This window comes from Anarrhichthys ocellatus, unplaced genomic scaffold, assembly GCF_004355925.1.
Source record: "Anarrhichthys ocellatus isolate YVR2014 unplaced genomic scaffold, GSC_Weel_1.0 scaffold8, whole genome shotgun sequence".
In the NCBI taxonomy this organism is placed as follows: Eukaryota; Metazoa; Chordata; class Actinopteri; order Perciformes; family Anarhichadidae; genus Anarrhichthys; species Anarrhichthys ocellatus.
The window spans coordinates 6,951,392-6,966,540 of record NW_022280038.1 but is presented as its reverse complement, the minus strand read 5'-3'; the positions used below and the strand labels follow the sequence as shown (position 1 = coordinate 6,966,540).

General features: G+C 43.6%; 1 protein-coding gene across 10 annotated transcripts in view; it reads left to right on the top strand.

Annotated features, from left to right (window-relative positions):
• Positions 1-13,855, top strand: part of tle3b (TLE family member 3, transcriptional corepressor b) — a 28,811-nt gene extending 14,956 nt beyond the window's left edge. For 5 of the 10 annotated variants that reach the window (XM_031848400.1, XM_031848399.1, XM_031848396.1 and 2 more), the window contains 14 exons: positions 1,966-2,170; positions 2,882-2,940; positions 5,520-5,642; positions 6,439-6,489; positions 6,882-7,037; positions 7,934-8,069; positions 8,523-8,698; positions 9,297-9,370; positions 9,457-9,706; positions 10,513-10,760; positions 10,957-11,104; positions 11,228-11,378; positions 12,548-12,624; positions 13,001-13,855. In XM_031848400.1, the coding sequence (XP_031704260.1) occupies positions 1,966-2,170; positions 2,882-2,940; positions 5,520-5,642; positions 6,439-6,489; positions 6,882-7,037; positions 7,934-8,069; positions 8,523-8,698; positions 9,297-9,370; positions 9,457-9,706; positions 10,513-10,760; positions 10,957-11,104; positions 11,228-11,378; positions 12,548-12,624; positions 13,001-13,108 (1,962 nt within the window). In that variant the 3' untranslated portion in view covers positions 13,109-13,855. The remainder of the gene's footprint in view (positions 1-1,965; positions 2,171-2,881; positions 2,941-5,519; positions 5,643-6,438; positions 6,490-6,881; positions 7,038-7,933; positions 8,070-8,522; positions 8,699-9,296; positions 9,371-9,456; positions 9,707-10,512; positions 10,761-10,956; positions 11,105-11,227; positions 11,379-12,547; positions 12,625-13,000) is intronic. The other 5 variants (XM_031848398.1, XM_031848397.1, XM_031848403.1 and 2 more) reach the window with 2 other exon arrangements.
• The last annotated feature ends 1,294 nt before the right edge of the window (positions 13,856-15,149 follow it).

Sequence of the window (15,149 nt, the reverse complement as noted above, 5' to 3'; positions counted from 1 at the left end):
GTCTAACATGTGTCTTTGTGAAGGTGGGGCTGGTGTCTTTTTGGAGACGACGCATGTCTTGGGTGTGTTTTGGATATTTTTGGCATCCTGTCCTTTGTCTGCCTCTCTCAGGTGTCTCAGATTTGATGTTATTTCTAGCCTCAAAAAACATTTTTCCAGAATCTCAATCCTTTAGCGAAGGATGTAGTCTAATCGTTGTCGCGACATCTGAAGAAAATATGATGATCCACAGAAGCTGTCGTAAAGCACGGGATAAGTAGGTAACGCGGCGCTCATTGCCAGACTTATTAAGCCCAGTCTGCCAGCTGGTTTGTGCTGGTGCTGTTGACGCTTGTTCCACCTGACAGTACTGTTCTGCTGGGAGCCAGCTTCGCCTAGTTAACTTTAATTGCCTGTTTCCTGTGGAAGTTGCCTGAGCTGTGGCGGCATTTACACATAATGAAAAAAGATAAGTGTGAAAGGAAGCCAGCTCTTTATCCATGAATATTGAATTGGAAGCAATTTATTTTCTGAATTTTTTTGCCTTCTTTCTCTCTCTCGCTCTCTCTCTCTCTCTCTCTCTCTCCCTCTCCCTCACCACAACCCTCCCTCGTCTCTCCTCGCTCCTCTCCTCAGCCATAGCTCGTTAATGAGGCTTCTTGATAATGATCCCTGCACGCTTTTCCTCATTAGACACACTCAATAGGGACGTCCCTGACTCAATCCCTCTCTCTCCCTTTCATTCTCTTGTTATTTCTGATTCTGCCTCTCCCTCCGTTTCTTGTTTTGGCTGCCCCCCCCTCTCGCTTTTTTTTTTTTTTTTTTTTTTTTTTTTTTGAGGCAGTTGATGGATGTGCTAAGTGTTATTTAACCTTGTTTTAAAGCACTTGCTTCCCTCTTGCCTGAGTGGCTATTTAACTCCTGTCGATCTACTCTCTCCTCTCCGGCTGCCTCTCTCACACAGACATCCGCGGCCTCTTGGGAAGTGTGTGTGTGTTCTCCACTGTGTCTGTGCTTAACAGCATTTTGCTGGAGGAGCAGGCATGTTTGCTTCGTTTCCCAGAGTGTTGAAAGGTTTTCAAGTGTAGAACTATTGATTTTTAAGCGACCCAACTGTGATTGAGGCACGCTGGTTTGGGAGAGAGCAAGAAAACGCTCTGTATCATCGCCGACGACCAGAGGTGACGTGTTGTCGAGCTGAACATAGTTGTCACATAAAGGTCTCGTACGATAATAAGAAATTATAAGCACTTTTTAAAACGGCGCAGCAGGGTCATAATAAGTGAAGTTCATGGTGTGAAAAGAGTACCAGGTCTGTAAAATGCACCTGGAGACCCTCAAGAACAGCTCAGTCGTGCGCGGAGCTGATTCAGACAGAAAATAAATCAACAGCAATTCTGATTTTGATTTGTCAAGCTATAACGTCAAGTGTTCTCTGGTTAAAGCTCCTCCTGATTTGCCGCTTTTCTTTGTTTTTATATCTTTTTCTAAATAGAATATATTTGTTTTAGATTGTTGGTAACACAAAACCAATGATTTGAAGACATCACAGCCCTACTCTGCACTGCTGTCTTGGCACACGTTGATTCTTTGAGTGTAATGTGATAAATCGGCTAGATCGTGTCTTTAAAATGTGACATACAGCTGCCTCATTATGGAAGCGGTGGTCTGTCTCGGGATGAAACTGCACAGCCAAAGATAAAGTAGTAATAAATTCTGTTTCAGTTACCCAACACTTTCAACCAGACATAACCGTGCTGTGCATCTACAGCTATGAACAGAATCGGTTTTCCCCTCAGACAGTGAATGAGCTGGATCAGCATGTTGGCAGTCACCGTCGGTCTGCTATTATGCATAAATGGTTTGGCCTTGAACTAAATGTTGTCAAAGCCAGCTCTAATGCATGAGTAGAGTGCGGTCATTCATGGATACACTTCCCAGCCGACCCACTTGTCCTCTGTCTTGTCTCCCTGCGTTTGTTTACAGCAGCAGCAGCTTCAGGCTCAGCACCTCTCTCACGCGGCTCACGGCCCCCCCGTCCAGCTGCCCCCTCACCCCTCAGGCCTGCAGCCGCCCGGCATGCCCCCGGTGACGGGCGCTGGCGCCGGCCTGCTGGCTCTGGGTGCTCTTGGCAGCCAGGCCCACCTGCCTGTAAAGGATGAGAAGAACCACCACGACCTGGAGCACCGAGGTGAGGATCGCGCACGCACACACCACCTGCAGCATTTTAGAAATGATGGACGATTGTTTTGGCCAAGAACTACTTTTACCAGCCGGATATATTTATCATAGAAACATGTTTGAAAATGCAAATGTTTATATACTGTTGTAGGAAATATTCCTACAGGTTTTAGTGCATTTCTTGGCCTTACCACTGAGGACATACACATTTAGTTTGCACTAACAGGAAACACTACAGTGTAGAAAGATTCAGTCCAGATGTTGCAGGTGATTGGTCTAATAAAAAAATAATAACTACCTTCTGTACCTTCTGTGTTATTAGAAATCAAGCTATACTTTATAATATCTCACCTTATGTGAAGGGTTTATAAGTTGTAACGTATGGCTTTATAATTATTAATGCTTTATAGATCAGTTACAAGTCATTTATGTAATTGTTGTTGTTTTTTTGCACAACCTAAAGTCTAAGATGCTCAATAATGACTTATAATTGATTCATAAAGCATCGATAAAGAATTTAAGCATTAACAAAAACCTATTGGTTACAACTTATGAACCTTTTTATTAAAAGCAACTCATTAGAAAGTGTTGCAAAAATTGCAGCGTCGCAGACATGAGAGTAATCTTTTAGCTGAATAATAATTGAATACCTGTTATCTGCTACGAGTGCTGAGTCGTGGTGACACCCATACTAATTTGTGTTTTGCTTGTCTCTCTCCTGGCCCCTCATCTTTTCACTTGCCTCTGGCCAATCCTCTGAAAGAGCGCGAGTCGAGCACGGTACGTTGACTCTCCTTCTCCTTTGTGTCTTGACTTTGCCCGTCTCTGGCTCACCGTGTTTGGTGATTAGGTGTGCTTTACCTAGACTTAAGCCCACTGTTCAATAGAAATTCGTGCTCTCTGTGTAGGAAGACACACATTTTTGTACTCTGTGCAGGGTTGGGTGGGGGGGTTATAATGAAGTTTGGCCAAATAAGCCAGTGCCATCTAATCCAGGTGGAAAATGACTCCAATCACTGGGCGAGGATTAGTAGTCAGCTACCTCCTTTAATTTCAGCACAATTAAAAGCGACTTTGACTCTCCTTCTCTTCTTCGCTCACCACTTTAGAGTGTTGCATGTGTCCAGTACTCGACTCCTTTTATCTACCTTCCTCTTTTCCTTTTCACATATACTTTCTTTATTTTCTGCTCTCTCTTCTTCTCTTCTTATCTCACTCATTTACTCCTTTCCACCGCTTCTCCCCTCCCTGTCTCTCGCTATCTCTCTCCTCCTTCTCATGTTAAAGTCCTTGTTTATTGGACTGGCTTAAAGCTCTCTGTTAGCTGGAGCGTAACGCTCTGTTGGATCTGCTCGGCCAGATTGAGTTCCCATTGACTGGCCATCCTGAATGGGACCACTCATGTCTGAAGGGAACCCAAACTCGTCCCCTATCTCGTATGGTGACGAGACGGCTGCCAATACTGCCTTACCTGATCTCCTCACCACCCTCCCCCATCTCTTCTTTCCCCACACACACACACACACACACACACACACACACACACACACACACACACACACAGCGTCTTCCTGTAATGTTGTCTCAGGTCATCTGATACCAGAGCTGGAGGCAACTGCAGGGTTATTGAGTCTAAGCAATCCTTTAAAGGTCACAGGCTCAGACACACAGACAGGCTGTAGCGCTGTAGGAGTCAGAAAGCATCTTCACACCAAACTCTCTGTGTGGCTTTCTTTTCCACAGCAGTAGCTGAACACATTTCCATATTCTGACCTGACAAGAAGGGATATGGAATTGGCAGAAAGTGTGCAATTAACTGTCCAACCTCAGTGTTTTGTTTTTTGTTTTTTGTTTTTTTAACGTCGCACTTTACTCGGCTTCAGAAAGTCGTCCTTTCACTCAAGCTGTTACCTTTCTCTGCTGCTTGTCTTTCTCTTCCTGTCATTTGCAGTCAAGAAGTCAGACATCTTCCTTCTCCCTCTTTCACCATCTCTGTCAGTTTCTGATGGAGGCAGGGATTTGTTGTGCTGTCTGCCAGCGTCGGCCGGCCTCCCTCCTTGCCTGTCGGCCTGTTTAGCAGTGCACCCCCCACCCCCCCACCAGTGCCCAGACTACAAAAACCCCGTTTGCAGCTTCTGAGAGAGTGCCAGCCTGTCAAGGCATTTCCACTAGTGGGGAGAGCTCATTGCCACACTGCTACGCTCTCATTGCTTGCCAAGTTCCTTTCCTGTTTTGCTCTCTTGTCTTTCTTCCTCTTATTTTTTTCTTTTTCTTTCTTTTTCTTATTTTCTCACTCTGCCTCTTTCATGGGTCTTTTCTCTGCTGGCAACACCCTCTCTGTGTCTTCACATTGCACTCTTGTCCTGGTTCCCTCAATGGCCTCTTTCTTTTCTTCCTCTTTTTTTTCCTTCTGGTTGATTTCCATGAACTTTGCTGTCATTTTCTGCCATTTAGTCACCGACCTGCAACAGCACACACACACGCCCACACTCATGGTCTCTCCAGCAGTCATAAGTGTGGGTTTTACAGTTACACCATGAGATATTTTGGTCACTTTTGTTTTTATTTGCATGTACTTGCATGTCACAGACGAACATAAAGTCAGGAATGTAAGCTGTGTTTGGTTTGAATTGTTAATGTAGCCTCAAGCGTGTCCCTGACCAGGTCACTATGAGGGTCTTCAAGAGGATTAGATGTCTGTGTGTGTGTGTGTGTGTGTGTGTGTGTGTGTACCAAATATCCCATGCTGCACTCTGCTCCCACCTCACATTTTCTCTCCACCTCTCCTCAATCTGTCCTACGTATCCCCTCGCTTGCGAGTTCATGCCTTTGTCTTCCAGAGGCGTTTTGTGGGTTTGCTCAGCTGCCTAGTTCTGTTTCCTCCTTGCTCCGCTGCCTTGGCAGCAGCAGCAACAGCAGGACTAAGCTGTCCCAGAATCCTCTTCTGCACCTTCTGTCCCAAATCAGTCCAGCTCAGTACAGGAGCATTGTGTGTTTTAGCTTTACAGTCAATATTGTCACTGCTCTGACAAAGGAAAAGGCTCCAGAGCCATGCCTGGACTTAAACGCACCATTTGGTTTTCCGACTCTTCTTGCTGCATTTAAGCTCCCACATATTCACTTGAATGAGGGGCATATGCTGGCAGGGCAGTGCTTACTCTTTTATTTTAGTCTCTTGCACTAAATGTTATTTATTTACAAGAGTCACACTGTTTGTTACTCCATATCATGTCAAGATGGGTTCAAATGGAGCAAGATGACATTGCCTATGTTGGCAGTATGTTGAGGATGCTAAGACGCAAAGGTGCAGCACACTCGGAGGGTACTGACGTGGTCTGGCTGCATCTTGTTGTTGGCAGAATAACTCGGTGTCGCCATCAGACAGCCTGCGGGCAGCGAGTGAGAAGCACCGAGGCTCTTCAGATTACAGCCTCGACTCCAAGAAACGTAAAGTGGACGACAAAGACAGCATGAGCCGATATGTGAGTGTTTATTGGATTTATTGTTCGAGCTAATCAGTTTGAAGCGCTCCCACTCTAGCTGTGGGTGGGATCCTGAGGACATAAGTAAAGTGTGAGCAAACCAAAATATAAAAACAAACAAGTTCATTTCCCTTTTATTTTATTATATAACCACCACAGTTTTGGCAGTGATTTATTTTATGGGTCTTTGAATTCCTAATAATTGAATAGAAAGTGTCCTGGAAAGGAGTACCTACAGTAATTTGGCTCTAATTAAAAATAACAGACAGTATTTAATTGATACACTTCTAATTGATCAATTTCAATGTAATGCTAAGCTAGCGCCTCCTTGAGTCTTTTAGTCAGTGCGCAGCACGTCAGCTGAACATTGTCAAGAGGCGAGTATACAATTCATCCGTCATGAAGAATGTTTACTATAATTAATGAATATGAATGTACTTGGGTTCAAACGGACCAGTTCTTTCAGAGAAATTCTTTTGGATATCAACAACCGACTAAAATAAAAAAACCTCCCTTTTTAATTACAGCCAACCTACACACACTTCTTTCCAGGAAACTTTCAAGGCATTATAATTATTAGGAAATAATAAAAACTGTAAAATAAAGTGTTACGTAGTCTCATTTTATTTGTGTACACAGTATCTTAAATAATAATAAACTAACGCCAAAAGATGTTACAAATCTGGTCTTTGATATTGATCTAGTATTCAAAGGAATTGGACTGCACTGGTTTTTGCTCACTGTACTGTTTGTGATCTCCCAGTAATGTTAAGCATGTCCCTCTTTTGTTTTCCAGGACAGTGACGGAGACAAAAGTGACGACTTGGTGGTGGATGTTTCCAATGAAGTAAGACTTTGTTTGAACTGAGCTGCTCGGCCACATTTCTGTGTGAATGCTGCGCAGAAACTAAACACAGCGCTCTTTTGTCTGTAGAAGCCTCAACACCTTTCACAGCGTTGCCAAAAAGTCTGTCATAATATTGGTTGTGTGTGAGTGTGTGCTTACTTGCTGTATTTCTTTTGCTATTCATGCAGAAAGTAATACAAAGAGAAAAGGGAGTGACAGGTGAATGAAAAGTGTGTGTATATGTGTGAGGGAGAGTATGAGCATGCACAAGTATATTTATCTGTGTTTGCACATGAGGCCCCAGTTTGTTTGACCTACATGTACATGCCAGTGGCTTTCCTCCGCTCTGTTTGCTCAGTCTCGCTCTCCGTCTGTCTCATTTAACTCTACAGGATCCGGCCACCCCTCGAGTCAGCCCCGCTCACTCTCCTCCAGAAAACGGCCTGGATAAATCACGAGTCCTGAAGAAGGACGCTGCCCCCAACAGCCCCGCCTCCGTCGCCTCCTCGGGCAGCACGCCGTCCTCCAAAGCAAAGGACCACGCCCATGTGAGTGACACATCGAGAGACTAGACAGAAGATGAAATAGGGCAGTTACAGTGGAGGGTGAAGTGACAGACTAAAGGGCATTTGTCAAGTGAAGTGGGTGTCTGTGTGCAGGACTAATGCGTAGGAGGCTTAGCAGTTGGCTGCTACGAGGGGCTTGAAGGGGCAGAGATGCACTCTCAGGAAATCAAACCCTGTGGCTCACTCCTCTCAATCTCCTTTATGGCTTACCCAATAAATGGTCATTTCTTCCCTGGCCCGAGGCTGTAAATAACCCAGAGACACAGCAGCGAGGGAACTGCTGTCTCCCTCTTTTCTTGCTTCGCCTCATCCTCTCCCCCATTTTCTCCTAATGCCGAAGCTCTCTCTTACCAGGCTAAAACAATCCTCAATCATCGGTTTTACATAAACCATTTCTCTGAGGATTAAGAGAGACTTATTGTCCACATCACTACCCTCCACATCTGTGACACCCAGCCTCTCTCCATCCCTCATTAGTGTGTGTCACCGGACTAAACCCTCCACTCCTCTTACTCCATCTGCAAAGAAAGAAAGATGGATGGATTAATTATGAGAGAAGTGTTTGGGCCACCATGTTTTGTTTAGTCGCTTTTAACAAGCCTGACTTCTACCACACACACACACACACACACACACACACACACACACACACGTGGCTGTAATGAAGTGTCAGTGTTGGATTGGATTACCTTGAGCCGTCCACTCTGGATTTCTCTGAAAATGAGGGTATTTTTGACTCACTTGGGGATTTTTATTTTTACACTGGTGTGTTTCATTTTGTGTGTGGCTGAGAGTGAGAGTAAGTGAACTCACAACTTTCAGTTAAGTGGATACTAAATAAGGTTTCACCCAGAGATTAAAGACTATTTGTGTTTTAGAATGACAAGTCGTCCACACCCAGTCTGAAGTCCAACACACCTACTCCGAGGAATGAGGCTCCAACGGCAGGAACCAGCACCACTCCGGGACTACGGCCTCTCACAATGGGCAAACCACCCGGCATGGAGGCGTTGGGTATGTAAACACCTTCACTGCTTTTGCTTAAAAATGAGTTAAAATGAGATTATACTTCTCCAAAGAGGCATCTAATGTGCTTTTCTTCCTATTATGTGATAATAAACATAATACTTTTAGGTTTTGGAATGCTGGTCGGACATAAGCATTTAAGTGACATCAAATCGGGCTTTAGCAACTTGTGATGGCCATTTTTCACTATCTTGTGACATTTTATAGACCAGACAATCAATGAAGAAAGTACTCCGCAGATGAATTGATGATAGAATAATGATTAGATTGAGCGTTGATTCATGACCGTGAAAATAAAAAATCCATTAGCAGTAGTTGTGGAGCTTTTGATCGTATTGTACGATCAGTAATGAACCATAGTTCTGTGTTTTATAATGTTTTTTTATTATCGTCTCTCCCGTCTGCAGAGTTTCTATTAAAATGCTCTTCTCTCTTCTCTAGCTGCCCCTGCCCTGCGGACACCTCTGTCCATTGCGGCTTCCTATGCCTCCCCGTTTGCGATGATGGGTCATCACGAGATGAACGGATCCCTGACCAGCCCGGGCGTCTATCCAGGTCTCATTTCACCGCAGATGAGCGTTGCAGCTGCTGCCGCCGCCTATGGACGCTCACCAATTGTAACTATTTCAGCTTCTGTATAGAATGTATGAATCCAATGAAGCTCCTCTTCACATATATTGATTTATTCCATCAGTTTGACACAACAAACCCTCACTAGCGTCTGTATGAATTATCCTCCATGGCTGCAGGTTGTGGAATCTGTTTGCAAAAATGACTTTGAGAAACTTAAGCATTATTTCCACAACTCATTGTGAATATTTCTGCTTGGCTGGCTGCAGCCTGTTGTGTGTGTGTGTGTGTGTGTGTGTGTATATAATGAGAAAGTACAAAGACGGCCTAGCTCTCTTACTTTGATGTTGGTTAGTTAGCATTCTAAAGGCTTTTAAAATAAAATGCCTCTCCGTGTTTGAAAATCTCCCAGGCTTTCATTAGCATTAGCAAGTGGGATGTTGTAGCCATGTGCAAAGCTTCTCTGTATGCAATGAAGCTGAGTCTGCGCCTTTCAAGGGATTTGCCTGGAAAAGATAGAACGAGAGTTCCTCAGGGCGTTAGCAGTTAAAGTGAGGCATACATGTTAATTTGAATATTAGCTTAGTCTAATTAATCTTAGCAGGTTATTGGTTGTTTAACTCCTGGCTGTTCTTGGTCATGCAGGCAGGGTTTGACCCCCATCCTCACATGAGGCCAGGCCTACCAGCCAGCCTCACATCCATTTCTGGAGGAAAACCGTGAGTATCTGGATTCAGCTATATAACAGAGAGCATATACATCCAGGCTCCAACTGACCATATTTCCCTTCATTTGTCCTCCGCAGAGCTTATTCTTTTCACGTGAGTGCAGATGGTCAGATGCAGCCCGTGCCCTTCCCTCCAGATGCACTGATTGGCCCGGGCATCCCGCGCCATGCTCGCCAGATCAACACATTGAGCCACGGGGAAGTGGTGTGTGCTGTCACCATCAGCAACCCCACACGTCACGTCTACACCGGCGGCAAGGGTTGTGTCAAGATCTGGGACATCAGCCAACCAGGCAGCAAGAGCCCAGTGTCCCAACTCGACTGCCTGGTAACTTGCATCTTGTTTTGTTTTTTATACAAGGAGATGTTTGTTAAAGAGTTTTAGATTTGTATTATTAATGTGGATGTTTCAAAGTCATCCGAACAGAAACATAATGTACTCATTTCATGAGGTCTCTGCAATCGGCCTCCTTCATTAAGATTTTTTTTGAGCATCAAATGTAGCCTGACTCCAGATCCCAACAGACAGAGATGTGAATAATTCAGCAAAGTGTCTCACTGCTGTGCTGAAATAATCCTTGGTGGGAAAAAAAAGCCTGCTGAGTAATGATGTTCTGATTGGCTGACCCTGTCTGCCATTACCCAGCTCATTACTTCCTCCCAACTGCCTCCTATTTCTCATTTTGATACTGTGGCTTCATGCCATTCAACTCACATGGCCCCCAACACCCTTAAGGTGCGTCCAGAGTGCAATTGGGTCTTATAAAGCCATCGGGGTGCCGATTTAATCCGACCAAGAGCTTCCACAGTCTTATTGATCTGTCTTCCTGCTCTCTTGGAGCCTGGCCAACAGCGGCAGCCTCACTCTCTCCCTGCATCTCTTGTTAAAGCTGACATCCACATCTTCACTATAACACAAAAAAAACAGACGGCAGCAGCCTGAGAACTTCACTTGTCAAAGAAAAGCTCCCCTGAAGTTTAAGTAGAGATGGTCTCGACGTGGACATGCTGCTAATCTCTTTTTCTCAACAGAATTGTAATTGAGTTTGTTCTTAACCTCGTTGTCCTATTCAAGTAGATATTTCACATTTTTAAATTACATCACGATCGTGATGACACTTGTTTCTCTTCCAGAACAGGGACAATTATATCCGCTCCTGCAAGCTCTTGCCTGACGGCCGCACCCTGATAGTGGGTGGCGAGGCCAGCACGTTGACCATCTGGGACCTGGCCTCGCAGACGCCCCGCATCAAGGCCGAGCTCACTTCCTCTGCTCCGGCCTGCTATGCGTTGGCCATCAGCCCCGACGCCAAGGTGTGCTTCTCCTGCTGCTCGGATGGAAACATTGCCGTGTGGGATCTCCATAACCAGACCCTCGTTAGGTCAGTAATTCATATTTTTACCAATATGGTTTTGTTTCAAGCACTGACTGAAATACATTGTGTATGTGTGCTTCTTGCATTCTTTAATACACACCTCATTGTGTTTGACGAAATGGAATAGTTGGCCATCAACACAAGATGGAAGGCTTAGTCCTCTTGTTTCTAACTTGATATTTGGTGTCTTGGGGTGTTCCAGGCAGTTCCAGGGCCACACAGATGGAGCCAGCTGCATCGACATCTCCCACGACGGGACCAAACTGTGGACCGGAGGGCTCGACAACACCGTCCGCTCCTGGGATCTGAGGGAAGGCCGACAGCTCCAGCAACATGACTTTACCTCACAGGTAGGAAGAAGCCCGTTTAAAAAAAAAAAAAAAAAAAAAGTTCCCTTTCCAACTACATCTCAAGTGTTGTGGAAGACACACAAATGAGTGATTCTCGGTTGAAATACTGTGTCCTTGGTGCAGATCTTCTCGTTGGGCTACTGTCCCACTGGAGAATGGCTGGCTGTGGGCATGGAGAGCAGTAACGTGGAAGTGCTTCACCACACCAAGCCTGACAAGTACCAGCTGCACCTGCACGAAAGCTGCGTCCTCTCACTCAAGTTCGCCTACTGTGGTAAGTAACCGGCTCCTTAACACAGATCTAAGGGGAATAATAAAAAAAATATTTAGGCATTCCATTGCAAGGAGATTTAAAGGTTTCCCTGTAAGTGTAAAAGAGTGGTGAGTGGAGTTTTGCTGGGGGAATATCTGACTCCAGACCTTAAATCCTAAATACCGCCCTGCTGTTAAATTTGGGGAACATGGATTTCTCCAGATCTGTTTCTCTTGTCTTGCAAACATAATCTTGGCATCTAGGCAGAAACCAGTTTCTACAGCCGTGTCTGATTCTTAGTCTAGATGAGTATTATCTGTAGTATCGGACAGACTTACTGGTTAGTTGTGTTTGAGACAACTTATCTGCACCAAAAAATGAGGAAGCAACTATTTCTGTAGATGTTAAAATGATCTGAACCTTCAGTAACTGTGACTTAATCACTTGCAGGTTGATATACGATTAAAGTGCTGTTTATTAGTGAGAATTTGTTTAAAAACGCAGTTGCACGTGTCATTCTGTACAGTCTGAATTGCACATAACAACATGCTCATTAAATTTGTCATTGCTTTTTCGGTTTAGATCATTGTGCCTGCTGGGCAGACCAGCTGGTGTCAAGTTTAAGGCTCAAACAAATGAGGTTTCACTCTCGCCTCACTCAGTATTCATTTCTCCTCACGAGACCCCCACAGCAGAACTGGTTAATTCAAATGACACTCACTGCTTCAGAGCTGTTGCTGCCACTAATTAAATTATTACCCAACTAGTCAGTTGGGTAATTAATCAGAGGGTGATTTAAATAATTATCAGAGTGGAAATGGTGTGAGTCGTCTTCATTATGAGCATTTTATGATTTGTAAAAACCTTCTCAGACTACAGAAGACACGCTGTGTGTGCAGAATCTTCCATGAAAGTAGCCAGTTAGGAGGTTCAGATGCCCCCTCTTCGAGAAAGATTTTTTTGTGACAAAATCCCAAATGTGGTGGCTTCTGGCACATTCTACTGCCACTCTTCCATCATATACACTGACCTTAATTGATGTGTACCCAATTGTATACATGCAGTTAATAATTCAAATTTGGCTTTAGTAGCCAGCTGTTTGGATGGCAGCTGGCACTTTTGGAAAACTGTGAGAATCAGCATACATACGTTCAGAATATATTCTCAAGACGTCTGTTTTATGTTTGCAGGTAAATGGTTTGTGAGCACGGGGAAGGACAATCTGCTGAATGCATGGAGGACTCCTTATGGTGCCAGCATATTCCAGGTAACTACAACAACCACATGCACACACATTAAAAAAGGTACCTTCTTGTGATTTCACAACCAATTTAAAGGTATGTATAAACCGTGCAAAATAGCAATTAGTCCCAAGAGTCTCGGGTCATATTATAAAAACGCTGTCTTACTAATCATGTAGATAATTCAGACGGCTAAATCTTTTGTCATGCTAAAAACATATCACAAAGACATTATTCATGCTAATTCAACTGTTATTAAAGAAAGATGCGTACCGAACTGTTCTGGATAAATACACACACCTGTTCACCCCTATTCATTAGGCTGATTAAGCATCTTCCATAAAACAACCACATATAAAGAAAGCTTGTCCTCTAACTTGAGTTTCTTCCTTACTCCCACAGTCGAAGGAGTCGTCCTCCGTCCTGAGCTGTGACATCTCCGCAGATGACAAATACATCGTGACGGGATCCGGTGACAAGAAGGCCACCGTCTACGAGGTCATCTACTAGAGAGAAAGGAGGCTCCTGCTTCAGCACTGATGAGATGACTTTTACTTTTCCCCTCCCAACCATCCGTCTGTGGACTACAACACGCTAAAATGAACTACAGATTTGGCGGTGATCGATGGAGCCGTTTGGCTGAAGGATGCTTGTGCTGGAAAGAAGCTTTTCTGTACTTGTAGTGGAAGGTTTATTTTTTGGTTACACACTTTTTTGTGACTTTTTTTCCCCCTTGAGAATATTTGGGTGTAACCCGATGAAGCGGCGCTTCATTTCTGAGAACCTCGTTCCCCCAGACGTCTTGTGAAAAGTGTACATATCGGATTAAATAAAAGACTCTTTATATATATTATAAAATATATATATTTTCATGTCCTGGGTGTACTTGTGATCAATTTTCTTTTTTTTTGCCCACTCTGTCTTATGCCATGATATTTGAGTGGGAAAGCAGAACATAGATTAGAACTTTTTAACAATTTTACTCTTGATTTTCTTAAAGCACATTCTCCGGGCTGACCTTTTCAGAAATCAAACCGAGGAGCATGAATCTTGTAAGTAGGACGTTTTGTGGAGATTTTTAAAAGGCCTTTTTGTCACAGTGCTCTTACCGGACAATGGATACGTGGAGTCCTCTGACTCCGGCAGAGACTCGGCTGGTTTGGACCACTGTGGGATGGAGCGGGACACTGATTCAGGAAAAGAAATGGATGTAAATTTAATTCATATATATATATAACTAAAGACCTTTTTAAAGTGTACTGCTCTGTCTGTGCTATCTTTCTCCCGGTTTGTTTTACCTTGTTGGATTATGGGAGATGGGAAACGTTTAATGTTTAGCCTAACCCTTGGACCTCAGTTGGCAGCAGATCACTGCAGCAGGCACAAACTGGATGAAAAAGTACCATTGATTTCATGGTTACAGACTCAACTCAAACAGTTCAATCTGCGCTATTGGAATCCTTCTGCCCTTTGTATCTTATCAATATTCCTGGAATATGTTTGGTTGGCGGAGACATGTAAATGCTCATGGGGACTGAGGGAACAGCACTTAAATGTAAACACAAATGAATAAGTCCGGTCTCCCACGTCGACGGTAAGAAACGGTGAATAGTTCTGGTTGTACACTGTGCTCCTGATCCTGTCAGCATTTCCCACAAAAAAAAATCTAAAGGAGCGATAATCGCTGGCCCTCTGAATCACACCAAAGTATGTAGCAAATGCTGTCAGCACTGAAAAGAAATGTACAGTTGTTAATAAATCAATAAAACAGTTTTTGTAGAATGGCCCATTTCCTTGTGATTGACCCGAGTCTGACTGCGTTTCATCACCGTGCAGGACACTGAGATCATGTCCTCTGTAGGATGTTGTAGTGGTGTAATGTTTCTGAAACGGGTCTGGTTTTTCTTATCCACCCGCCACCCCAAACAAAAGAAAATACAAGATATGAACCCAATTGGAAAATCGTAACACCCGGAGCATTTTGGGGCTTTGGCAACTAATAGTTCCGTGTTAAGAGGAAAACAGTATCCGGATAAAATTAATTAAAACTTGATTTAGACTCAAAATAAACACATTAGCTCAGAAAACATGTACAGTCCCTGACAAATGTCTTGTCACTTATCCATTTTGTAGAAACAGCTTATAACCTGACTTTTAATTAATCCATTGGTTTTAGAAATGGCTCATATGAAAGCTAAAACCCTCCCAAATTATGTTTAATATACTAAAATAAATTTGCTTCACTGAAGAAAGATTGATCATTTAATGAACACAGGTCAGATTTTGGCAAGACAAAAGTTTTGTCGCCTACAGAGAGTAATGTGAAAATTGAACAAATAATTTACTTCAAATACAAAAATATGTTGCATAACATCAGTGAATTAAGTAGTGGTGCTGTGAGATCCATATTTAATATCTTGTATGACTTCCATGAGCTTGAAGGACTGCATCCATGCGGTTCGACAATGATTCATACAATTTATTGATGAAGTCATCAGGAATAGCAAAGAAAGCAGTCTTGCATGCCTCCCAGAATTCATCGAGATTCTTT